Source organism: Genypterus blacodes, unplaced genomic scaffold (genome assembly GCF_046128005.1).
Source record: "Genypterus blacodes isolate CSIRO-AG114 ecotype Tasmania unplaced genomic scaffold, CSIRO-AGI_Gbla_v1 ptg000258l_1, whole genome shotgun sequence".
Taxonomy (NCBI): domain Eukaryota; kingdom Metazoa; phylum Chordata; class Actinopteri; order Ophidiiformes; family Ophidiidae; genus Genypterus; species Genypterus blacodes.
In genome coordinates this window covers 699282-726735 of record NW_027467051.1, presented here as the reverse complement: position 1 = coordinate 726735, position 27454 = coordinate 699282, and the positions used below count along the sequence as shown (strand labels likewise).

Below are 27454 nucleotides of genomic sequence, written 5' to 3'. Positions count from 1 at the left end.
AGGTTTGTGCAGGCTTGTTTAAAGAGCCGGAGCTTTGTTAAAAAGGCACATCTGAGCAGCAGCGGTACACAAAGGACGGTGGAGAGCAGCGTTCTCTTGATCCAGGGTTTGGTTTGTTTACTGTTGTTGTTGTTGTTGTTGTTGACGACTCACCTTAATGTGACTGTACTCTGTCCTCCCAGACTCACTGCTGACAGTCTTGGCCTCAGCCCGGGGTTTGAGGACTTGACGAAGCGGACTGGATATTGGCAAGCCTGTCACACTGAGGCCATCTAAAGAGACAGAGCAGGAACACAAGTCAGCAGAGGGGAAAACCAGGAGGCAACAACGGCTGACACAACATTGGCATACGACTTTGAGACTAAATGACTCTCCCCTTTACAGAGCATCAAGAATCTCCACTGTCTTAAGATGCAATCAAGGAAGGAGCTAGTATGCTACAATGTTTTGATCTTATACATCCTCCCTGAAATACAGATATGTTATTAGTAAGTCCTTTGTCATTGGAGGAAACTGGCAAAGTAATGACTGAATGATTGAAAGTCTTCCATTTATTTTCCATTTCCTTTAAAGAAATCAACATTTCCCTGAGAGAAGCGTAGCAGGGGCTGGAGCAGGAACCACCACAGGCTGCTGCTGCTTTCAACTCATTCAGACAAAACTGAAAAATGAGTCCCAGCACTCCCACTCTCTGACGTACACAGAGTCACATCACTCTCTGACGTCAGTGGGATGAAAAGCCCAGCAATCTCGCCCCCTCTCAGCCCAAATTGCTTGGCAGGCTCGGCTTCAGCTCCGGAGTGAGGGTCCACAGCGCACACACACACACACACACACACACACAGGTGGAGACGGAGGAAAAACTCTAAGCATTCTGAGAGCTTTTCTTTGTTTAATTCTGTGGCTGCTATTTGACAGAATTTGTGTATTAAACTGCGTGACTCAGTAGCTTTTAACTCTAATTATGAAAAATGCAAAAGGGTGCAATTTTGTCAATAACCCAGCATTAAAAAGATGTGAGTGACATTTCCACCGCCGTCTGAACCGGCAGCATCATTTGTGAAGGTGCAGTGTATTTCTTACTGACTGAACTCTTAATGGAAGAGCAGAAATGAATGTCTTACACGGCCCAATAATTAATATGCTAATTACTGATAAATCATGCTGCTGACCAATATCATCAGTCTTGTGTATGTATAACTGCATTAATTATTCATGTTAGATTAGGAGGTTTCTTAGCTGGGTTAGGGGGAAATGAGTGTGTGTGTGTGTGTGTGTGTGTGTGGAGGAAACTAGTCCAGTTTTAATGAAGACAAGTGGGGATGGGGAGGATGAAGGTGTTGAATGGAGAGGAGAGACTTGAGTTTGGACCTGAATGGTGGGAGAGCTGAGACTCATGGGTGTGTATGGGGGGGGGGGGGTTCACAGCTTGGGGGGTGGGAGTGTTAAATCATCTGGCAGCCATATGAAGAGCCTGTGTGGGTATATATGGAAGATAGCGGGGTGCCAGACCATTTAGCGCTTTGTAAATGATAGAATGAGGGCTGGGTTGTGAATCTATTGTAACTTGTTGAGGGAATGAGGTAAGAGAGTGAAGAACAAGGAGCTGCAGTCAGAGCCTAGGTGTGAGGAGACGAAAGCATGGAGCAGAGATGTTAAAGAGGCATTTTAGTTCATAAAGAAATGTTTGATTCAATGGATTGAGTCCACAACCTAGTGTCATCATTGCCCCTCTCCCTGTTCAGTCTGTGTGTTCCCCTCTCTGTGTCAAAGAGGCTCAGCCATGTTCTTAGAGTTTAGTGATCCTGGTGTTTAATCTTGTTGTAATCTCTTAGCCTGATCTCTGAGTGATTACCTGTGGACTGAATGCTTTAAGGCAACAAGAAACAACCAAGCTCTCAAGTGTCCAAGTCATGATACTGAGTCCTTCTGTCTGTGGTGACTCCTCATGACAGAGAGCAGCTGTCAATCTTCTCTAAACAGCTCTGTTGTCATATCAGTGAGTAATGTCTGGGATAAAACTGTTTTTCACACTTGAAGTTGAGCCAGAGAGCTTCACAGGAAAAACAGAAGTGTCCACTGAGCTGACAACAGAGCTCCGTGGTCGTCCAGCCTGTTTCCAACGCAGACCCGCCTCTTCAAACATAAGAGTTCAGAAGGGGAAAGGTTGAGCTTTTCAAAAAGAGATGAACCGTGTTAGAGATGCCAAACGTGTTCCAATCAGACACACAGAGAGCTGTGCAGTGACACAGATATGATGCAGCGGGGCACAGCGCTGATCTCCAGGTGCCACAGCCTGCTTTGTTTACAGAGCCGGTTAAAGAAAAAGAACGATATTTATTCTCAACGGCTCTCTGGGACTATAAAGGCACAGACGCTCCACTTTGACTACACAGACCATATGTTTTAGTTTCATCAGGTGATATTTGGTCTTTTCACAGGATTTGGACTTTTCATTCTGTTCCCTGGTTGTTAGGGCGACTGACATTGTGAGGAGGTGCTGGGGGGGGGCATTGGGCCGGGTCTTCAAAAAGCATAATGTCAACGCAGGCACAGGCGCCGTCATTAGATACGACTTTCACATCATTTAACACAATAAAGCCTAGCGGTAAGTCAAGGCCCATTACATGTGAGTGATGACATCACTCCTGTCTGAGCCTGAGTTACGGTGCCGTGATCTGGAAGCTGGACTCGCAGAGAGAGAGAGAGAGAGAGAGAAGCAAAGTCCCGGGAGGATAAATCAGTGAGGCCGGTCCTGTTCTGAATGTTCCCTGTCCCCTGTTCCTACGGCCTTGGCTGATTTGTCCCTTCCGACCCGGCGAGAACACAAAGGACATCTTCTGCAAAAACAGCTCGTCAACATCACAGTTAAGGCTGATGGATTGATTGATTTTCTCTACCAGGCAGATATAAATAGAGACTAATCTTTAAATAGCTTGTATTATGGGAGCATAAATAGCGGGTGAGCAGCCTTAATAGCCCTCTGAACAATCTGGAGGGTGGGACTCAGGACACAACTCAATAATGTAATTGTCCTCCACATCTGAGCTTACAGTTATACATTACATACATGTACCAGCAGGTTGTGATACAATACACAACGTGTGAGGCAATATTTATCCCCTGTTTATCCTCAGAGTGTGGCACTGAAGAACAGAGAGAGGAGGGAAGAGAACAGACATCACTCAGGATTATCCACACATTTGCATTCAGCCAATCCATTTAAATGAAGCCTATGTTTAACGCTGGGTGGAGGAGGGAAGATGATCGACACAAAGATTCACAACTGATTGCATCAACAGAGCCCTGCTGCTGTGTGTGTGTGTGTGTGTGTGTGTGTGTGTGTGTGTGTGTGTGTGTGTGTGTGTGTGTGTGTGTGTGTGTGCGTGCGTCTTCCACCAGGAGGATGAATATTCATGTGACACAATGAAAATGCATGAAGGTACACAGTGAACGCTGTAAACTTCATTTGTAAGATGAAGATGAAGATGAAGGTTTGGAGCAGCCAGATAATAATTCTGACATAAATAAAATGATGTGAAATGAAATAAGGCGGTAGTTGTGTGTTAAAGTGAAAAAGGCCGGCTCAGTGTGTGTAGATGTGCGCTTCCTCTCCTGGTGCTGATGAATCCTCCCTAAACTCATTTCCCTGCACTGATCATCTGGAGTTAGTCCATGAAACGCCACCTATTTCACCCAACGCTGACACTCCGGATGTAAATTACACCAATGAACCTGCAGCATTGCTTATAATAGCTCAACCAAAAGATGCAGACAATTAATTTCCTCTCCATATGTATATTTGTTCTCTGATACATTAAGAGCAAACGTCAGCTGTCTTACTGCAGGCAGTGAGACACGTAAATTAAAAGCGGTTGAGCTACTTACTTAGTATTTGAATGAAACAATTGCAAAGGTCCTTTCTTCTGCATGAGGAACACTTAAATGAGGAAGAGAGCATGAATAATGTTCAACTACAGCGTGGCTCATTAGAAAGGAAGCAGGCTGGAAAGTGATCAGCATCTCACAAATATGGAACTAAGAAAAGGAAGTAGCCGAGAAAAACAGCCTTGATTTACAAAGAGAAACTGGAATGAAAACATCAAACTACAGAAAGCAGAGTTCTAAGTGTTACCTTGCTTCAACAGCACAATAAGAAAGGTTTCTGCTTCCCACTCTTTAGTTAAATGCAGATTCCTTCCCGTCTCTAACATGCCTTCATAGGATTCAGTAGTGGAATTGTTCTATAGTGCATCTGACTTAAGGATGTTGTGATTAAGGAATACATTAGAAAAGCCGCTAATCTACATTTCAAGCAATAGGGTTTATGCGAATGAGTCCAGCAGTATAATAAAAACATCTTATGACTGCGTTCAGCGCCCGTGCTTAGAAGTAACCACGTCTTATCTTCTCCATTCAGGGCAATCATGGCTGGGCTAATTAAAACATTAGAGCAGCATGGCTTGAATGACCTCAGGAGAAGAGTGGAGCCGAGCTGAGAAAAACATGCATCTTTCTGTTGACTTTCTCTACTATTCCAGGCCACATGTGGATCCTTTACTCCAGGCAGAGCCGCTCTGATGAGGCAGCCCACAGTGTGTGTGTGTGGTGACGAGGTGAACAGGTCTGTGGGAGGAACTAAAGAAGGGACCAGCAGGAGAGGCCGCTGAGAATGAATACATGAGGAAGACTGAAGAAGGAAGATGGTGAATTAGAGATGGAGGAGGCGTCTCTCTTTGTAATCTTCGGCTGAATTCAGACACGGCTCGTTTGGAGCTCTTATTCTGAAACCTGGAGCTTTTACCCCCCTAGAGCGCTTCATTTGGGGACATGTGAACGCCCCAATCAAACTCCAGTCCGGACCAAATCAAACGCTGTGAGATGTCTGGATTTGTGTTCTCACTGTAAGATTTACAAATCAAGATCATTTGTACACATGACTCCCTAAGGAGCCACAGACATTACCTTACGGCCTTAAAGAAGGTTCCATGACTCATCGTAGAGATCAATGAGATAAGTAAAAAAAGAGGAGAAGGTTGGTTGGAGTTGGTTCCATCAGAAAACACATTTTCAAACAGATTTCATTGACAGTATTCCGCCTGCTGCTATTCAGCTCCAGACGCTTCATATTTTATATTCTACAACATTTCAACACAATTGCAGAGGATGCTCCTAACCTCCCTGGGGCTGGAATGTAAAACTCTGTGATCACTCACCATCGTTGAGGTCCTGGAGCAGGTGATCCTGACCCGAGAAGTCCAGCTTGACTTTGACGTTGACGTTCAGTGTCACAGCCTTGCCCGACTGCAGAGGAAGGTGAGACAAAGCTTCCTGCAGCTCCCAGCTCAGGAAGTCACCAAAGACTTTCTCTACATGGGGAAAAGGGAACAAAAACAATACAATTAAAAGAAACAACTGGCAGAATAAGTCACAAGGCAGTTCTGAAAGCAAGCAAGGTGGAGGAGGAGGAGGAGAATAATTAGAAAGCACAAAGGAAACAAGGCGGCCAAGTGAGGCTGGTAAGATTACACCCTACAGCTGATGACTTCATGTTAAGTGATGAAGGTTAAGGTCTGCACCATCATAGTGAGTGCTCATGAACACGTTTAGTTATAGTAGATGAATGTACTCATGACACACAGCACTTTTGATGGATGAGCCACAGGCACTAAGTCTTATTAGAACAAGACTGTGAGGAAACTCAAACACTCATTTGACTTCATCCATCAAGCTCGGGCCTGACGTTCTGTGAAAGTGGGACAGGTGATTGAATCGTAGGAGGAAATACAAAAAAAATTTAATCTCAATGGCAGAAAATCTAGTCAGAAAATGGGCGTTTATGAAGAATCCATGAAAACAAGATTGTTAATTCTATGAGTTAGGGTTCAAAGGTTAAAGGTCAAACTGTGAAAGTGGTTGTGACAGCACCATCATCAGGCTGACCCGGTTTCATACCTTTTACTCTGCCTTGGCGGAGGTATAAACTCAGCATGTTTCACGTTGTAAAGCAAAGCTGCGTTACTACGGCGCTGTTTTGTTTCCTAGAGCAGAAGCCCACGGGTCACCCTGTCTACAAGAACCTGTGGGTGCCCTCAAATATCTGTCTCATTTACGCCCGCCTCCCCTGCCACCTGAGACATGGAGTGAATAAAGCATAAAGCTCCTCCATACAGGTGAGCCGCTCCTGCTTACAGGGAACAGGCTGGGAACAGGCTGGGAACAGGCTGGGAACAGGCTGGGAACAGGCACACAAAGCATCATGAAGGGGGCTAGAGGCTCATTAGATAAATAAATAAATAAATAAAGATGATGGGAATAACACTGCTTACAATATTCATAATCCTGAAGCTCCTTTCAGTGAATTAAAGGGAAAACAGGGAACAGAACAGAGGGAAAGTAATAAAAGTTGTGGCGTTGAAGACAAAACAAGCCATTCACTTCTCCTTGTAACGCCAAGAGAAACTGCAGCCGTGGTTACGCTCTCGCTGCTGAATCAGACAGAAACAACACCTGGGGATGCTGGGTAATACTTCCAGTCTTATCTGAGGTATTAAGAACAGAGAGCCAGACTCCTGGAGAGATAGTGTATGGTGATCACGTCAACGCCCCCTCAGAGCAGACACCAAACAACCTCTACTTCAACCCCTGCCAGGACCGCTTTCAGGCTTCCATCCTCTCAAGCTGTGACTCACCTCCTCCTCTCTCTTCCTCAATAATCTTACCTGTCCAAATAAAGTGGAGCGGGATTGCATTTGAAAAGGTTTGACGCATGTATAAAAGTCAGCATCGGTGACAAATGAACACAAAGCCCGAGGAATAGAATCACAATCAGCTGGGATAAGAAGAGGGGAAGAGCCGTTAGCTTGAGGTGCTGTTTAACTGTTAATTGCAACAATTCTACAAATAATACTTAGATTAAAAATTCAGGAGGGCTCGCACATTAAATTTCACATTAAGTCAAAAAGTAATTAGGGAACAAAGGAGTCTGGGTGTCGCCGATTGAAGAAATCAATACAGGGTTGGCAGCTGGCGTGAATTTGCACAAAGTTAGACTGAGCATTAGGCAGAAACATCTAGGATTAATGTCTTACTGTAATACCTCGCTCGCACACAGGACATGCTCAGGAAACATTAATACCCACAGCAGGCCAGAGAAAAAATGATCAGGGAACAATCCAATTACATTACTTTAAACCTAATCCTGCTGGAAGGATTAGGCAAAGAATTCTGGAGAGATTTTGATGAAATTAAGTGGAAGTGCTGGGGAATAAGTTCTGTTCCTCAGCAGACTCAGATCAGGGAGACGATACAGGAAGGAAGCAAGGACCAAAACTGAGGTGGTAAGGATTTTTAAAAGGTAAATCATCTAGAGACTGAAGCCAGAGTGCAGGAATACACAAACATAAACATGCACAAGCTATAACCCAGCTGGAATAATATCTGGTTATTATTTGGAGCCGATGAGCAAAATGAGGCTTGAAGAGCTGCTGCTGATTGAGACGACAGCTTGTCCAACAGTCTGTGGTGCCGGGGAGTGTCAACCACACACATTATGATACAAGTGCCAATCAAACGCCTGCCAATAACAAATGGACACTTTTCTTATCAGCTTATGTCATCAGCTTCAGGCATCAAATGGGAGTGATTGTTCAACTTGAACAAACAATGGAACTGGAGCTTTGCTTGTGATTGAGAGGCTCTGCTAAAATCCAAAATTAAACATAAACAATTTGAATCAATAAGAATTTATAATCATTCAAATATGCCTCTGTGTGTGTGTGTGTGTGTGTGTGTGTGTGTGTGTGTGTGTGTGTGTGTGTGTGTGTGTGTGTGTGTGTGTGGGGCTTGTCAGGAAATCCTGTTTCTCTGACAACACAGAATATAATCAGCCTACTTGATGTTCTGATTTAATTCTGATTCTAAATTCACTTTGGGGTGACAGAACTGTCCTCACACACACACGACTCTTGTATTTGATGCTGGTTATCTAAGGAACACCAGCTGCAGTCAAACTTCTAAAGAGGCTTTTAAACAGTTGTATTGTTACTGAAGCCTCGTGTTATAATCATTTGTGAGCTCTTCAGATGGCAGAGATCACAAATAGGTTTTTAAGAAATCCTCTGCAGATTTATTATCGCCCATAAAGATAAAAACATCTGAGATCTTGTCGGCTTTACTGACAATAGAGTGAACATACAGGAAACCTCATATCAGCCTCATGTATAAAGTATATATATGTGTGTTGTTATATTTATTGTATTATGTACAGGAGAGAGGTTTCTACAGCAGCAGAATAATAGATGGCTTCATAAATCATTCAGTTTGTGTTACGGGCAGCAGGCATCAAGCAAAGCAAACCACAGCTATTATGTTGACGACTGTGGTGACTTTGTGTTTGCTGTGTCCAGGAACGTTACTAGTTCTTATTCATAACACAAAAAGTATCCCACAGAGAGAGAGAGACACAGAGAGAGAGAGAGACAGAGAGAGAGAGAGAGAGAGAGAGAGAGAGAGAGAGAGAGAGAGAGAGAGAGAGAGAGAGAGAGAGAGAGAGAGAGAGAGAGAGAGAGAGAGAGAGATACAAAGATTTAAGAGGCAGAGACAGAGCGAGTGTTAAGAATAGCAGAGATCTGAGGAGCAGAGCAGGTGTTGAACAAAGGGATGTGATACAGAGTGAAAAGCCACAGAGGCATGCAAAGGGTGGAGCCAAAGACAACGGGGCGGTGACCTCTGTGGCTCTGGGGACAGGGGAACGGGAAAGAGTCAGGAGGAGAGAAACTCACCGGGGAAGGGATGGACTACATCAAAAACACAATTCATCACAACCGGAAGCATAGGAATCAGTTTAAAGCGTTTTAAAAGGCTCGGCTTTGGTTTGCGTGGTTATGGCCTGTTGATCTGTATCTGAGCGTAACAGTGGGACCACCAGGGACGATGTGGCTTCAGTCACCTCTGACAGGAGACTGACCTTTGGTGGTGACCGTCTTAGAGGTGAGCTCCAGCGTCTCGATCTCCTCAGAGCCGATGTTCTCTAAGGTGATGGTGAGCTGCTGAGTCTCTCCGTTGTAGAGCTGGAGGGACACGGTGCTGCACAGCTCCTCCTTAGACATGGGAGGAAGAGTGTGGGCCGACCTGAGCGGGTACAGCAAGACAGGAAATCCATATGTAAGGATGATGGGAAGCACAGTTTACACTTATTACACAAGGAGGAAGAAGAAGTAGGATGCTTAAAGGTGAGTATCGTGGATGCACTTTGAGAAATAAACTTCCTGAAGCGTGAAAGCGTTTCCAGACCTTTGGCACCTGCCAATCATTCCCCTCACACGCAGACTATTATCAATCAAACACCTCCACACCGCATGAGGCCTTCTCATTCAGCCCTCGTCGGACCTTGAAGAAAGATTGTCTGCTTTGTTTTATTATGTTTAAAAAATGAGTCGGCTTATAGTTTGATTGATTACCTTTCCTCCACGTGGATCAGGTTGATCAATCATATTCCACTTCACTGCCATGACACACAGTGTTCTCTATCATCTGTCTAAGAAAGCTCACACACACACACATCTCTACATCACAGGTTTAGTAAACTGTTACTAAATGATGTAAATACTGGAGTAGAAGGGAAATGTGTAAGATTAGGTCAAAGATGAAACGGCAACACTGAAGTCTTTTGCTTTGGTTCTCTTAACTGAAAAAGGGCAGACAGTGGGTGTATCTGGATGTGTGTATGTTCAAACATAGCTCCTGAGACAAACCTACAGTATGCTTTTTAAAAGGTGTTATGAATAATACAGGATAAAGCTTAACACCGATGCAAATAGTGTGCAGAGAAAAGAGCTTTGAGCCGGAGGCCGGGGGAATAGGAGCGCTCCGGCTGAAGAAGGTCTGCTGCTGCCTCAGGACCCGGGAGAGCACACATTATAGTTTTATTCTATTTGCTTCATGTGTCAGCTGCAGTGCTCTTCAAACACAAGAGAATAAAAAGATTTTCCACATCAAAAGCTGCTCAAGTGCTGTACTTACAGGCGTGACCTAAATAGTGGGTTTTATACGAGTAGCACTGTCACAATGATTTACAACATTCCAACAATGAACCCAGGAGTTCTCCCGTCCAGCCATGCCTGCAATACACGCTCTAATCTGCAATGTATGTAAACAAAGCCTCCTGTTTGAGTCCTACAGAGATCACAGCTCTGCCACTTTGTGTCCCAAAACGCTTGGACCTTTATCTGCTCAGAATTGTTGAAACGATAAAAATCACATCTGTAATTTATGCCATATGTACATTTGTAGTCTTTGATTCACAAAGGTCAGAGGTTGCACATCATTTGGACAAGGTAAGGTGAATTTAGATACACCTTCATTCCAAGAGAGAATAGCCATTAAAAGGATCCAAGTCTGAGCTCAGAGGTAACTTTGGTAGAGATTCTGACCGTGGTAGTGATGTGCTGAGCTGCAGACGAGGAAGGGAGGGGATGACCTCCACCAGACAGCCGCTCGTCTTCACACCAGCCAGGCCCTCCAGCATGCAATCGCTGTTCACGCCAAATACCGATGTGTGGTAACCTTGAGTCAAAGGCAGAGACGGGACAGATGTTAAGCAGCTTTCTGTGACTTGTGACAAGTGTGTTATTCTGTAGCACATCTGAGTCGTGTTAACAATGCAGCCGGCCTCACCGTTGACCGTGATGTTGCCTGCTGTACGTGGGACTCCAACCAGAGTGACGGGGTAGAGGCCAGACTCTGCAGGCAGGGACAGAGCGGCAGGGAGGGACTCAAACTCCACTCCAGAGGTGAGCAAACCCTGAAGATAGGATCAGAAGAGAAATTGCATGTGAGAATAGGTCATCGATTGGCTGTGGCTGTTTCAAAGTACAACTTCTACCACTCATCCAATTGTTTTCATTTGACACTTCATGGAATCCAAGCTGGCCCATCTTCTCTGTTTACTTTGTGTGATCGCAGAGTGTGTGTGCTGCTGTTTGACTCTTCACTCACACTCCACAGTGAAAAAGCTTCACAAGCCTTTTATGCAATCATCATCATCATCATCGTCGTCGTCTAAATGCAGCCATGAGATCCTGAAGCTGATAGCTCTGTCAGCATGTGAGGGACGCTTCCCATGGAGAGGAGGCTTCTTGTTCATGCAGCAGCAAAAAGAAAAACATGTACACACTGGTGCCATGAAATATAGATTGAGAATAAGCCGTGTATTCACAACACAGAGGTGAAAGGTCAGAGAGGCTTCAGGGGGAGCCGTTCCAAAATCCATAGTTTCATGTCAAACCACGTGAGGAACAGTTTAGCAGGAATCACTTCAGAAGTCCTGCTACATAAAGATGGAGCTCATTAGCAAGGAAATCCAAGTCCATGTACGTCCTCTTCAAATATGTAATCAATCAATGATAACGAATGAAGTCTGTATGAAACGTCTCCTCACCCTTGCTGGTGTTTCATGATGTTCTGTGTAATCTGGTGAACTCTATTTACCCTCACAGTACACACCGTCTGGTTGCAGCAGGCAGACTGAGGTGACGTAATGACTGCATCAATCCCAGACTGCAGACACTACCTCACTGGAGGGAGGGCTGCCAAAAAGCTCTGAGTCTCTGAGGTGCCGTGATTGTGATTTAAACTCCCTTTGGCTTTACTGACGCCCCAGCATCGACCAGCAAACGTATCAGTGCTCACCTATCGGACATCATTCATTTGCGTTCAGCCTTGAAACGGTTAATTAGCCTGTTCCACCGACCATAAGGATCGGGCCGTGTGCAGAGCCACCTGTAGTGTTTGAGCTGCTGTGCACCGGCTTCAATCTACACCAAATATAATTCATATAGTTCAAAGTTCTAACCATCTGGTTTCCCACAGGCTGTGTGTTTGGTTGATGTTCAGCTTCCACAGCTCGTGTTGTGAGCTGCAGCAGCGAGCACAGAACTCTGGGAGCTCTTTGTTCATCATATAGCTTCCGGGTGCTTGGGTTGTGTCTTGCAGCACACAGAGAGCTGTGCAGACAGTCTGTGTGCGTTATCATTACATCAACCCTGTGTTCAGATAAGAAACACACACATTACTTTGTCATATTCAGCTTGCAGCTGGAGAGAAGAACACGGAACAAATAGACTTCTCACCAATTATTAAAATCCCTCTACGCTGCTGGGCGGTTTGGCCTCAGAGTGCAGTGTGACTGCTGTGACCTGTTTACATGGAGGGGAACAGAGCAGAGAGCCCTGCTGCTTCAGCACCACGGACAGAGACGCTGCTGACAGACTGAAGGGCCGACTCAGGTTCAGTCAATGAGACACACAGAGCAAATATATAACCCACTGAATGTGTTCATCAGGAGAATGAGACAGAATAAGAGGGAGGAACACTGATGGAATAAAAAAAACAACAGAAAATCAATAAAGCACAAAGCAGAACGGTGCTGCAGAATCCTGTGGTGACGGCTAAATGACAGGGTCACCTTGTGTGTGTGTGTGTATCTCTGTGTGTGTTAATTCCCAGCATTAGAGCATAGCACTGGGAGTTAAGACGAGTCACATATCAGAGGGACAGATCACTTCTTGGCAGCTTGGTTCAGCCGGTCTCTATCTGCACGACGCCTCAACCCCACCTGAGCTTCCCAGCTGCCGTGCAGCAGTGAAGGCCTTCCTCCTCCATCTGCAGCCCCATCATTTCATCTGTAGGTGGCGAGGAGTTAATGACACCTTCATCACTCTTTAACCTTGCCCTTTTCTCCCATTCTGGCATCTTTCAACCACTCGTGACAACAACTCTGCACACTGCACACAGGAGAGTGAGAGCACAACTTCATACCCAGAAATCAATTCCAGTTATTCTAGTGGCGCTAACACAGCAATTATAATCTTTAATAAAAAGGTGACAGATTTAAATCAGTTTCCTAAAATAATAACTATAACAATAACAACAATAATTGGTGCCTCAATATTCAATAGGTCTGCCAGCTTGAAGCTCAGTCACTGTTGATGCTGCAGAAACACACAGGGTTCACAAAAAAACAGGTTCTTACTCCTGCAAGCAGAAACTGACTTCAACCTGCTCATCATACTGGAGTGTGAGGGACAGGTGTCACTCAGTCACACACACACACCGTCAGTCTGACTCACATCTATGCTTGTATGTTATTCCAGACTTATGTGATCGTTAGAATCTGCAAGTGAATATGGATCACATTCTACACACAAACACACACATTGACTGGTGATTACTCTCCTGGTGTAAACACAGATGTTGTGTTCCCTGTGTGTGTGTGTGTGTGTGTGTGTGTGTGTGTGTGTGTGTGTGTGTGTGTGTGTGTGTGTGTATGTGTGTGTGTATGTGTGTGTGTACGTAACAGCATGTAACTTCGCAGGGCGGCCAAATAGAGAGTCCCGAGTCCCAGTGTGTGTGAGTGTAGCTGTGAGGCAGCAGCCAGCATCACAGCCCAGCTCTCTGCTCAAACTTTCATGGAGATTTGTCTCAGAGTTTCCTAATAATTAAAGGCAGCATGAGATTTGACAGGTAGGACGTTCCATGCAATGTTTGGCCCCGCTGCTGTATAGCAGTTGAAAGTGGACACGTTGTCCCTCAGTGAGCCTGATGATCACTGTGAGAGGCTCAGCTCACACATCGCTGCCTTCATAAACACAAACACCAGCGGGCAGGAAGGCATTCTTTACACGGCATCGTTAGTACCTGATGAAGAAGAAAGAACCTGTGTGTGTGTGTGTGTGTGTGTGTGGGTGTGTGCGCTCTAACCTGCTCTGTGTGTGTGTGTGTGTGTGTGTGTGTGTGTGTGTGTGGTTGTGTGTGTGTGTGTGTGTGTGTGTGTGTGTGTGTGTGTGTGTGTGTGTGTGTGCGCTCTAACCTGCTCTGTGTGTGTGTGTGTGTGTGTGTGTGCACTCTAACCTGCTCTGTGTGCGTGTGCGTGTGCGTGTGCGTGTGTGTGTGTGTGTAGGGATAATGTACATTAATAAGACATGAATGTGACAGAGGTGCTCTCCAGTCTTTGAATAAGTAAACGTAGATATTAGAGGCGATGGCGACTCAGTTGGACTTGCTGAGGCCTGATGGATCCTTTCCAAACTAGACTTTCCACAGAGATGGAAGAGCAAACGTTCTCTCCCTTCCCTCCATAGAGAGCCTCTCTGTCCTGACAGCGTGGTGAAGTGAGAGCATAAAAAGGTAACGGCACTACGGGGGTTTGCTTCTCACTTGGGCTGTTTTCTCCCTGTCAGTGTGTTCTCACCGTCCCGTACAGTCATTATGGTATTAAAGTGTCAGGCAGAGAGCTTCAGGGACCTTAATTAGGCTATCAGGGAGAAGCACAGAGCATTATCACTTGTCCTTTTGCAACCTTTAGGTGGGCGCAGAGGGACACTTTAATGTTAGCCTGAGAAGAAGCATGTGAGCGCGCAGGCTTTTACTAACACACACACACACACACACACACTCACATGGATCACAAGGTGCTCCACAAAGTCTCATTACACAGCTGTTACAAGCACTTTAAGGATTTAGGAGGTTACAACAAGACATGACGGATAAAGACGTCTTAAAAGTCCACTCACCATGTTCTCCACTCGGAGTTCATAGGGCATGGGGTTGTAGACCATGAGCTGCACCTCACACACGTCTCCTTGGACCCACTGGAAGTCTAGGGAAGGAACGACACAACAAAACATGAGGAGAGCCCAGCGGGAAAAACAATCCGACTGATATGAATGATCTGAAGAGAACCTTGGAGTTCAACCGTTTCCCTATTTTTTTCCTCTATTTTGTTTCTTCTTATCTTTTTCTTCATCATTATTATTATTATTATTATTCCTTTATCGTTCTATTGAGAGCTGCAAAGCAAACTGTTCTCATCCGTCATTACAAATAGGAAAACTTGCAGTAAAGCGATTCTTGATGTGGAGTAAAACACAAGAGCTGTAGAAATAGAGATATAGTTTTTAAGTGGGGGAGAGACTGTAGTTTAGAGCAAGATCCATCCTCCTCCAGTGAACTATTAACAGATTTGTTAGAATGAGAAGCTTGGAGCCGTCTGCATGTCCATCTAAAGGTCCATCTGGAGAGGCCGCTGCTCTGAATGCTCTTACAAAAACAAGGCCTGGATATCTGAGCTCACAATCATGCAGGTGAGGAGATTTATGGAAGCGATGCACCCTGGGAAATTAAGTCAGTCAAAAGAAAGCTATCTGCTGTCTAATATGTATGTGTGGACGCCCTCCACAACCTGCAGTCTGGCTCACAGGCTCGCTCTCCCAGCCAGCCAATTAAGCGTGAAATACACCTGCAAAAACACAAAACAACAAAACGGGATTGCCGCCATCTCATTTGTGTCTCCTCCGTCTATAACGCCTCAGGTTAGCCAATAAGGTTCGGCATTGGATCTCCAAAGCCGTCAGCGTTCCGAAGCGTCATTGTACAAAGCAATAATGGCTGTTTGGAGTCAATATATACGGCTGCATGGTTAGTTGAACACCGCCTGAGCTCGTGTTTGGTCTCTGAAGGGGCAGAGCAGTTTGTCTAAACGTCTATAATGTGCTCAGAAAAATCCTCCTATTGACGGGAGACAGACGGAGAGAGAGAGAGAGAGAGAGAGAGAGAGAGAGAGAGAGAGAGAGAGAGAGAGAGAGAGAGAGAGAGAGAGAGACAGCTATTTGGTATGACTGCGGTCTGCGGAGACATGTGCCGTAAAACATCAGCAATATTAATCTTCCATACTGAATAATACATGCACATTATGCTTGGGCACTGGAGCAGGAAACATGTATAAAGAGTCAGCCCTCAGCAGGAGGAAGTGCATTCAGACAGAACCACACAGCATCAGCACCTCAGAATCATCAGCATGGAGAAGAGAGACGGGCTTCTGAGACGCAAACAGTTCACAGCTACAAAGAATTGAAAAAAGGATGAAAGGATGTTGCTACGCTGCTCTCAATGAACGCTCTTCACAGAACCGAGGCCCGACCCAGGACACGAGCTGCTCCGGGTCCAGATGTAGATCCAGTGTCCTCGGGTCTCTCCTCTCCATCTCTCATCCCCCCGCTGTCTTAAAGATAATTCATGCACATTGAGCCTGGGTATTGATTTGAACAGATAGTGTCCACTTTACTCTTTTACTCTTTAATTTCCCCAGAGTCACTAACCGACCCCATTTCACAGATTCCTATTCACCAACTGGAATTTGAGGAGTCTGTGCCCCTCAGCAGAGTCTCACAGGATCCATGCTTCCTCTGTCCAGGACTATTACCTACTGTAAGTGGTGACTGTTCACTTGGTCAATTTGGTTCCATATCTGCAGGTCAGATACACAGAAAGAGCAAACTATCTACATACACACACCTCTGCTTAACATGTGAAACACACTTAAAGCACCACTCTACTTCACTTGGCCCTGTTATGAATCCTTTATACAGCAGAAGTCTCCTTTTCCCTTTCATATCCTAGAGAATTACCTCTTCTGTCAACACCTAATAGTTCTCCCCAGCAGTGTAAGTGGAGCGCTGAGGTGGGAACACACACACACATCAGACAGGACTTCATTAACACAGCTTTCCCTGAGTCCGAGCAGGTTTTTGCATTGAAGATGAGCAGCTGGGTGGAGTCAGACTGGAGACTTCAGGGAAATACAGTGTTTGCTCACACAGCAGCCAGTGTGGGGCGAGCTGCATATTGATGTGTAGCAACACGCAACAGCAGGAAATAGCTTCAGCGTCTGAATCAATATGTGAAGGAAACATTTTGGAGGATGTGTGTCAATGTCTCACATCCACAGCAGCTCATGCAGAGGTAAAGGGCACCGCTACTTCTTTAAAACCCTCATCTGATAAATAACGCCACTGCTTAGACACCACATGCCTTAATGGTGTAATATTATGGGATGCCAAGCTTGGACTGGTGCACAGGTGAGGTCCGTCCACCTTGAGACAACGCTCTGAGAATGAAGGACAACTAGAATGAACCAACAAGTGTTCAAAGATGTAGAGAGCAAGCAAGTGAGTCCCATCTGCTTGATCATCTTAGGGCATAAGTAATGTACCACTTGTTGCCATGGTGTTAACAACACAAAACGCTACATGTAATCAAAACATTATTACAGCTATCAACCCAAAGCACCACAGAGTGTTTGTTGTTCCATGACGCATTCCACAAATCTGGTGGGAGGAAAGTCCATCTGTGCATCTGTCCACTTGACAGCAAACACAGAGTCACTGCTCTGCTGTGCACACTGAGAGACACTGAGAGACACAGAGTCACCGCTCTGCTGTCCACACAGAGAGACACAAGAGTCCCAATCTGTCCAATGTGAAGGAAGCTGAGGGGCGAGACAACAACGCAAATAATTAATGAAAATGATTTGGTGTGAATTATTCATACAATTCTTTAGCAGAGTAATGAGAAGCTTCACTCTGATGTTTGGAAGACAAAATTGAATTTAAGAGCCTGAGGATGATTCTGTTCTGACAGACACAAGGAGCAGAATGGGACTGGGCTACAGATTCTGAAGAGAGGGAGATTGGCTGACCCCAGTTGACCCCAGAAGAACCTATAAGACATGATGCATAGAGTGTGTGATCTATACACAGCTATGTTCCATGCATTGGATGTAAATGCTGCACACATAATGTTTGGCCTGTTTCACCAATTTGCTCGTTTGAAGCTAAATGACTGAGTGAGATATGATCATGGAGTTTAATTATAAAGGTCAAAGTGCAAATACACACATTTGCTCACAGCTACGACTTCCAAAATAACAAAACATATCAGACTCTGGTTCTGTCTGAAGTTGATGCTTCCTCCAACAGTTAACAAATGGAACCACTGAGGCAAACACACACACACATTATCAAACTACTCTCAGACGCCACATAAGAAACAAGTGTAACAACAGAACTGTACTTTGGAGCCGATAGAGATACGGCCATCCATCTGTCTGTATTCCCCTCTGACAGATGCACGCCCTTATATGGCACTGAGCAGCTGACAGCCCATCAGCTTCATCATAAGAAATGGATGGCAGTAAAGGTGGCAGCTTTTAAAACACAGTCTCAGAGCAATATCCATAACAACATACTGTATGGAAAACTACCTTCTATTAGGAAACCCCTTTGTTTTATAGCCAAACATCAATGTGATTGATGGTTGGTGACTTGAGGAGAAGGGAAACCCTCACACATAAAGTGTCTTCAGTGTCCAGGACTCCATTTGTACTTCCTCGCACAGAATACCAATGACTCCGTGTCAGTAAAGTGAGAGGAGGGTAAGCAGGGGTTTGCTGTAAAGCTGTAAAGATTTACACTTGCTGCCGTTGCAGGGAGGCTGTAACTGCCAACTCCAACCTATCACAGTCCTAACGAAGCTCACAGGTAGATGATCCCAGCGCTCCTTCCACTGATGCCAAAGCAAGAATACAAAGCAAAGACTACAAGTGTAACTTTCAACGCCTCATTTTGCTAATGAGTCTTTTTCTGCCCACTCTCACACTCCTGCAACAACAACAACAACTACACTTCCCCTCCAAGGATAAAACAATGTGTGACTGTTTGTCCGATTATAAAAGTCTATTTCTCTCTTTGTATACGTTACTGCTGCTTTGTGAGAGGAAATTGAGTGTTGTGTGTTTGTGAGCTTGTACGGTAGGGCAGTCATAATAATACAGGCTTCTAAACCTGACCATTTTATAATGAACGCATAACAAATGACCCAGAGGCAGAGAGACTGAGAAGGAAAGGCAGGAGGGAAGGAATTCATCTTACAAAGCCTAAAGAACACTCCGGTGTGTCAGAGGAACGTCTGACCTTACACATCTGAACACTGCTCAGAGGAAAGGGACTGTGGTTGATTATTAAACTGTTCCTTCAGTCTCATATGGCTGATATGGTCACAGTATATATATATATATATATATATATATAATATGAATCTGTTGGTCCGCAATGCAGCAGGGACACTAAACAAAAGCACAATGTAACTTTCATGTTTGTTACAAAAATGGATGACAGGAAACTAAAGTCCTGGTTGTGGAGCAGAGAGGGGCTAGGATGTGTTCTTTTTATTTTAGAAAACTAAGGATTCCAGCATCACACAGATAGAACAAAGCAAAGAGTGCAGTGAACCCCAGCCGAGCACATCAACAGATACCGGCAGGAGAGTCCCACCTGCTGATTATAAAAGAGAGGGAAAGTTCCAGTCTAGTTGGCTCTGCTGCTTTGGTACGATGAGGAGGGAACTGTGCCCACGTGCAGCCGCTGCAGTAAAAAGCCTCGACTAGCTGGTAACTCTGATTCTGTGTCCGGGTAGCTCAGTTTCAGAGCAGCACACTCCAACAGAAAAGGGACAGGCAGATGGCGGTGAAAGGCTGCTGGCTATAAAGCAGAAGCACTGAAGAATCTGCTGTGGCTGAAGGGGTTAAGGCTCTAAAGAGAAGGCATGACATAGAACGATGTGAGCTTCCAACTAGTTCACATGAATACAGCATATTACACAGTAAGAGGCCAACAACAACAACAATGTCCTTTTTTGATAAAGTTTAAAAGATTGCCACAGGAAACCAAAGCAAAACAGTGAAAGAGTTCAGTCACATATCAGCCATGGGGGTGCGAACAGAGCACATCTGTGTCAGGTACATGCAGTACATGATGGCCAGCTGGTGAAACACCTGGTCTTCGTCTCATGTCGGCGTGTCTGAGAGTGTTCAGTCCCCTGTGGCTCAATGTGATGCTGATGGTGCAGATTACAAAATGGGACAAATCCCAAAATGATAGTGGTTCCCTGTGTGAGTCAGAGGCTGGAGCTGACACCAGTGTGTGTGTATGTGTGTGTGTGTGGCTCTTAAAGGAGGGGAGCTCGGTGTGTCTCGTTAATGAAACCCTGCTCTTGATTTGCAATGCCGACCATTTCAGCCACAGAGAAGGAGTGAGGAATGAAGAATGTGAAGCTTGTTTCATCTCCGTTAAAATGTTCCTGTCATTACCAGAGTCACACTGTCTCCATACAGGGCTGACATATGGGGCTGCAACGTCCTCTACTGCTGAAACACCACAGGTCCCTTAGACAATACGGTGCTACGGCTTCTCAGAGAAGCCCAGAACCAGAACCCACTTCCCAGAATAACATACATGCCTGGTCTCTTCAAGGTAGATTCTAAATGATATGGTGCCAATATTAGATTAGATTGTATTACATTATATTAAAGACCTTAGGTTCTGCGTCCAGGCCCTGCAACGAGCCATCAAAGCTCCTTCAGAGGCAGCAGGAAGGAGCAGTAACTGGTAAAGGATGTCATTGGCTCATTAACAAAACGCAGAAGAACCCAACATGCCAACCGTCTGCCACTACCAACATCCTGTCAATCTTCAAATGTGTGCACAGTGGACAATACCATCTCCTCCAGTGTTTACAGACTCTCTCCACACACACACACACACACACACACACACACACACACACACACACACACACACACACACACACACACACACACACACACACACACACACACACACACACACACACACACACACACACACACACACACACACACACACACACACACACACACACACACACAGGCTGCAGATGAGGGGGGGATTCTTCTCTCCCTCCATGACTCACTCCTTTCTAAATCCATATTCAAAAGTCTGATGACTCTGCATGCAGGGCTGCATAAAACATTGAGATGGAGGCGCTCCAGACAAATCACAAAACAAGCTGTAGTGTTTTTTTTCTCCCTACACCAAAGATTCCCAGCCAAGATCACAGTGACTCACGACATCAGAGGCTGGAGGCGGGAGCTGCAGCTTACATTCCAAGTGACAGATTTAGCTATGTGAGGCAGTTAGGGAATTCATGAGAAGAAAGCGTTCATCCAAAGTTGAGCTATTTAAGACGGCGGGCTTAGTTTAAAAGGACACCATGACAAGAAAGCAGGCAGGGAGCATAATGGAATAAAGAGAGAGAGAACAATATATCCTAACAATTTATTATAATATATATATATATATATTTATATATACCTGACAATGAATCCAATTTCTTATTTCACTTCTCATTCCCTTCATCAGTCTGTAACTACTGGGACTAAGAAGGCACGGAGACTAATGGAGTAAAGTTCACATTATTCCAATTCACTGTGATGTTTAACAGCATATTTAATATAATGTATGTATGGAAATAAGAGCAAACTATAGCTTTAGGACCCGATGTATAATTATGTTTATTGTGTAAGAGGCAGTCACTTCCAGAGGTCAACTAACATCTGGCTCAGGTCTATCAATGCTAGATGAGTCTCTATAATGGTTTATATTATGGCTTTAAATAAACTGATTTTACAGTAAACATTGAAACATTTAGTGATGATAGAGGCTGGCCAACATACTGTAACTCCAATATGACTAATTTAGCCTTGTAACCCCCCTCATCTGGTTTGACTATGCAGCAGAGATAAGCATGAAGTGGGGAATTGTCTCCCTGTGGCTTACGTCCAACAAAAGACACAGCAATTTCATGAACAAAAGCAATCTGTCCCTCTAATGCCTGGCTTGTATCTGATATCAACTCATACTTACAGACCATCAAATGATCGTGTGTGTGTGCAAGTGTGTGTGTGTGCGTGTGCGTGTGCGTGTGCGTGTGTGTGTGTGTCCGTCCCATGTGGAAATGCCCGCTATGATTAGCGAAGACAATTTCAAAAGCAGATGGTGTTTGACTGACCTATCTTCTTGCAGCGCTCCTCTCCTCTGTTGTGCATGATGATAGGTGAGTAGATGAAGGGGCTGGCGGTGGACATGTTCTGTCCCAGCAGGCCTTTTACTTTGTGGGGACGCAGGATGACGGGCAGATTGAGGAGCTGAACCGATCTAATTTTGGAAAAAGAAAGCACGAAGAACGGCATCGGTTAGTGAGATGGGTCTGGAGGAGTTAAAGGGGCAGCTCACCACAAAATGAGAAGGTACTCAATTAGGATGAGTTCAATTGCTCGATAACACAAAACACAAAAAGAAGCAGCGAATGAAAGAGAGGCTGTTATTGTGAAGAGGCCGCAACAAGTGCTGCTCTCAGGTTAATACACTTTAATCAAGTGTCTAAGTCAGTAAATGTGACTAATAAACAGAGAGTAGGAAATGTGACACACAGGTAACGGAGGTTCCTGTTGTGCCACTGCCATTCAAAAAGTGTGTGTAGGTGTAGGCAGAGTCCTTCCATCAGTGCATATCTGTTCCCTGGTCATCTCAATGTGTCTCCGTCTCAACCCATCACCGCTCTGAACACAAACTGCTGCCACACACACACACACACACACACACACACACACACACACACACACACACACACACACACACACACACACACACACACACACACACACACACACACACACACACACACACACACACACACACACACACACACACACACACACACACACACACACACACACACACACACACACAGAAGGATGCAGTGTACTCTGCTACATGTGAAGGTGGAGTAGTTGTTGTAGTTGTGGTCAGTAAGTGACTTTGTGTTCTGTAACCTTTGGCTCACATAATGCTGAATAAAGTCATAATAATTGTACAGTTTTAGCTGAATTATTTCTGAGATAGCATCGTCATCATTCATGACATTGGTTGTGCAGTTAAAAGGAAACTGAGAATGTTTCCAGTCAAAAGTGAGGAAGAAGTCTGTATCATCTGTATTTGTTTGCTTTTCCATGCTTGAATTAAACTCAGTCATGCTGTCACTGCGTCTGTTTGAACACTGTGGAGCAACGAACTGGGCCCAGGCGTGTTCAGTCTCGTGGGCCAACAGCTGTTCCTCCAGAAGAGACGGAGGGATGCATGAGCGCTGGAAACCACTGAGCAGAATGGAGTGTGTCAGGTGACGCTGGACTCATTGACCACAGAGAAATGGAACAATGGATACAACACTAACTGTCAGCTCTCTCACAGGTGATGTGGAAACCTACATGTGTCTGGTCTTCAGACTCATTCTGTTGTCGGGGCAGCGTTACACTCCTGCCCCTCACTGCTTCATCAACCTGGTGATTAAACACTTAACCATTTAAACCAGCCGTTCAGAAGTGTCCCTCTGCATGACATCACACCGGGGATGAATCAGCATATTCAGTGTGCAGGTCTGACACAGGTTTGCTTTATCTCTTTGTTTCTCTCCTGGGAGGAAATGTGCCGTCCAATCAAGAGTACTGCTAATGGATCCAGACAGCTTTTGTTTGAGGTGGATAGGAAACTCTGGGAACGCGAGAATGTTTGATGATGAAACTGAAAACCCAAGGGTGAAGAAGAAAAGAGTTTCCTGATGTAGTACAGTGGTGCAGAAACCCTCTAATGTGCTGAGGAAGATTAGATTCCACATCAACCAGGGGACATTGGGGTCTTAAACAATGTCTCCATAGAAACAAGACTGACGTTACTCAAATTGAGGCACTCCTTTAAAATGTAGCCGCCGTGACGTTCAGGGAATAATATGACTCCTGGAAATCCTGACATCAAAAGCAGCATTTAGAAATTCTGCGGCACTAAATGGCTAAATTACAGCAATTCTAGGTCTACGTCAAACGCCTGTCAGGAGAGCAACAATGGCAAATGTCTTCAGACTCACCGGACGATGGGGAGCTTTGTGAACGGCACAGGAAGGAGCTTCAGGCCGTCGGGGAGGGTGATGACCTCCATCCCGCCCGGACACTTGGAGGTGCAGTTCTCCAGACTCTGGGTCACCTCTTTCTTCTCTGTAGACACAGGAGGAGGGGACAGCAGAGAATATATGAGCCTGTGGTCACAGTGCATAAACAAGCCGTTACTCAAAGACCGGATTGCAACAATTATGACACGATACGGTTGGCCTTTAAAGTTCACGGTACACAGATCATTTGATCCGAGTCTCTGCTTTAGAAGTTTAATCTTTGGCTGTAAATTAAGTGGACATTAATGAGCCGTGAGATGTTTCTCCCTCAGCCATAACAGTCTCAGCCTTGAATTACAATTTTTATTGCACAATCAATACCTTCAATACCTTTGTAGAGACCTGCACCGCTCACACACTCACATAGAGTTTATTTATGTTCTAGAAACATCCAGGGTCTATTAATAGAAAATAGACTTCCACGCTCAAAGACTCTCACTTTAATTCAGTGAGCTTAACACAAAACATGATGAAGAGTTATGACTGAACGCTTCTGGATTAAGCCAAAGTCTAAATTGTGTTATGTTTCCACACTTTATTGTATATTCAACAAAATAAGTGTGAAGATATTTCTGTATCTTATCTAACAGAGAGAAAAGGAGGTTTGGAGCAGGAGTCTAAATGTAAACAGTATCCTGTGTGCATAGAGCCAGACCGAGGTAAAGCCCACAGTGAAGTCAGAGTATCAAACATTCTGCAGAGGTGTCAGAGTCAAGAATGAAGCTGTTGATTATGTCCTCTCCAAGTGAGCGAGTCTGTGACTGGAGTCCTGGTAGAGTACTGCACGTCATGTAACTGGAGTTAGTTTATGAGTCTGTAAAAGAAATGAGTCCTGAGAGAAATGTATAGAAGGAAGAAATAGAAGAGTGAGCGATGGGACGAGGGTAGAGTGATAGAATAAGGAGGTAGAGGAAGGATGGAGGAAGGATGGAATGCAGGAGAGGAAGACGGACAGAGCAGTGAAAAATGATGGAGCAGGAGATGGAGTTACGGCTCTGTTGTCTCCTTGCCCTAAAGCGTTTATGATTGATGACATATTTGTCCGTCTCTTGTTAGCCGTGTCCGAGCTCTCACAGTTTACAGGCCACTCAGGACACAACACACTGCTCTCTGCACTCTGAGCTGCTGTTTACACTTTGATTGGGTCGCACTCACAAGGCGAAGCTTCCAAAAGTCTGGTTCCTTTATTTGGACATTGACTTGACTAATGAACTCAGCATGAAACATTCAAAGTCCAGTCACTTTCCTCCGAAGTGGAAATTGGAAAGAAGTTTTGAGTCATTTTCCGGAGCAGGGTGTCTTCTTATACATAAGTATTTTTAGAAGAAGAACAGACCCAGCCCTGCTACGGCGCCCTTGGAGCGGTTTGGGGGTTCGGTGCCTTGCCCAAGGGCACCTCGGCAGTGCCCTGGAGGCAAACTGGCAACTCTCCAGCTCCAGGTAAATGGCCTGTAAAGTAAACTTATAATCAAATCTGATCATACAACTTAATAATTTCCTCTTCAAAGCTAAATCACTGATGTATGAAGAATAGTTTAGTTGCATCTCTAATGGATGACTGAACGTACATGTGTGCCAGAGACCGAGGTGACTGAATGATGATGATGATGATGAACTCATGACTCCGGTCCTCTCAGTAACTTTCCCTTAAAGCTGCAGGGCACACACACGTCATATCAACATCCTGCTTCTCTTGTTTACACTGCGTCTTCTGATTTACTCCCTCAATAATCAAGCCCATGGGGAGAAAGTAGAGGAAATACAACACTCTGACTTATCCCTGCACACTTTTCTACGGGCTGGCTGCTACAGACAACGACCACACAGCACACACACACACACACACACACACACACACACACACACACACACACACACACACACACACACACACACACACACACACACACACACACACACACACACACACATTATGAGTGTGACAGCTGGAACACACAGGCCAGACGAGCAGAGAAACACATTTATCCCTGCAAAAACCCAAAAGGGGGAAGGAGAGGCTGGGGGAGTGCAGAGAAGGAATCTCATCTCACAGTGGCAGCCGCACAGAAACAAAATCATATTGAAAGACGGATAAAGGGCAGATTGGATGAAAAACACAAAATGAATCTAAAGTTTACTGAGAATGCATCACTCTGAGAAATATGCTTACAAGACGTGGTAAAGTAAAAGAGTCAGAGCCTGAGAGTGAGAGTGAGACGGCTGAGAGCACATTTGTTGGTACTTCACCTTAGATACGATCCTATTACCACCGCTCCTTCAGCTGACCTTGCATTCACACACACACACCAATAAACAGTGAAACACACATTTTGAAGTGGTAATAAGAGGGCTCGGGGGGTTTTGACAGCATTGTTTGTTCTTTGACATTTTATTTGCTACTAATGTGTCAGAATGGAGATCAACATCGTTTGCAGAGCAGCAGGTGTCAGATGACTTCATACTGAAACACGTTTACAGGATTACAAGTATCTGTGCTGCTTTAAAGGACCATGGGCAAAACATCTATTGAGTTATATGTCAAATGATACCCCATCAGCTCTTTTGGAGGCAATCTGTGATGCACAAAATGTTCCACTGGCTTCACCTCCATCCCAGTTTCTTCTACTGCCGTTTCCCCCAAAATGAAGCTTTATAGCTCAGATTTAACTCAGGAGAACTATTTCCTCCTGACTTTCACAGTTGGATTCACGGCTCTGGCTCAGCACGTCCTGCTTGAACAAGCTTCATGACCTGAGACAAGATGTTGCTAAGATGGCAAGGACGTCCTCACAGACTTATTAAAGCTGTGAACAAGGATCATTATGTCCACCGAAACACCGGAGCAGCCCTGAGCCACGTCTCTCCGATTACACAGCCTAAGGTGCTCAGGGTGAGATCGTCTCACTCTCAGAGGTCACAGGTCAATCTCATCATCATCAAATGTATGATGACACAATCCAACACTTACTGTAAAAACACAAGAGGTTAACAAAGTCCTCAATAATAGCAAAAGTTACTTAGTTATAAATAGAAGTTACTGACTTTGGATTCAATTTCATGGCTGAAGGCTCTGAGGTATTTCTGGAATTTAATTACATTACCAAAACAGAAGAATATGCTGGAGCTCAATCCCCTCCGAAAGGTGTGTGGCATCAGATGTTAAAGGCAGAGCGTTTCTCACCATAACACACTGTGGCTCAGGGGGATGACTGACTGGGCGTCCCTATGCCTCCATACCTTATGTGTAAATGAAGCACAGGTGTAGTGTAAGCTCATGTGGGACACTTCTGAGCACGCTGCTATAATGAAGCAGGGAAACAACACCTGCTGTCAAACTCCTGATTCATCCCTGTCCCATTCAACAGAGCTGGAAGCTGCGATGGTATGAAACTCTGAGGGAGGGAGGGAGGGAGGGAGGGAGGGAGGGGCCTCACCAGAGACGTCTAACAGTCTCAGTGTAATTATCACTCTCTCATGGACCTGAAACCAGCTGGTTCAAAGGTAAAGAGGAAAGGAAATGGAAGATGATCAACTCAGGGAGCACATGTGATTAAATTAATACGTAATATCCATAAACCTTTGTCGTTAATCTTACATTAAAATGGTGCTGAGATCCCTGATTAGAGTGATGTAAACGTCACACTGCCTGCTTCATCAGCTGGCAGCTTGAGGCTTCAGTGCAGAGGAGAGTTTGCTGTTCATTGCTTTGAGAGATATTCAGTGAAAAGACGACCACATATGG

At 44.9% G+C, this 27454-nt stretch overlaps 1 protein-coding gene across 2 annotated transcripts in view; it reads right to left on the bottom strand.

Annotated features, from left to right (window-relative positions):
* The window catches only part of trappc9 (trafficking protein particle complex subunit 9), a 110524-nt gene that overhangs the window by 72171 nt on the left and 10899 nt on the right, over positions 1–27454 (bottom strand). For both annotated transcript variants that reach the window (XM_076171580.1, XM_076171581.1), the window contains 8 exons: positions 23632–23758; positions 21724–21869; positions 14574–14659; positions 10678–10804; positions 10434–10566; positions 8969–9132; positions 5217–5369; positions 154–272 (listed from right to left, as the gene is read on the bottom strand). In XM_076171580.1, the coding sequence (XP_076027695.1) occupies positions 154–272; positions 5217–5369; positions 8969–9132; positions 10434–10566; positions 10678–10804; positions 14574–14659; positions 21724–21869; positions 23632–23758 (1055 nt within the window). The remainder of the gene's footprint in view (positions 1–153; positions 273–5216; positions 5370–8968; positions 9133–10433; positions 10567–10677; positions 10805–14573; positions 14660–21723; positions 21870–23631; positions 23759–27454) is intronic.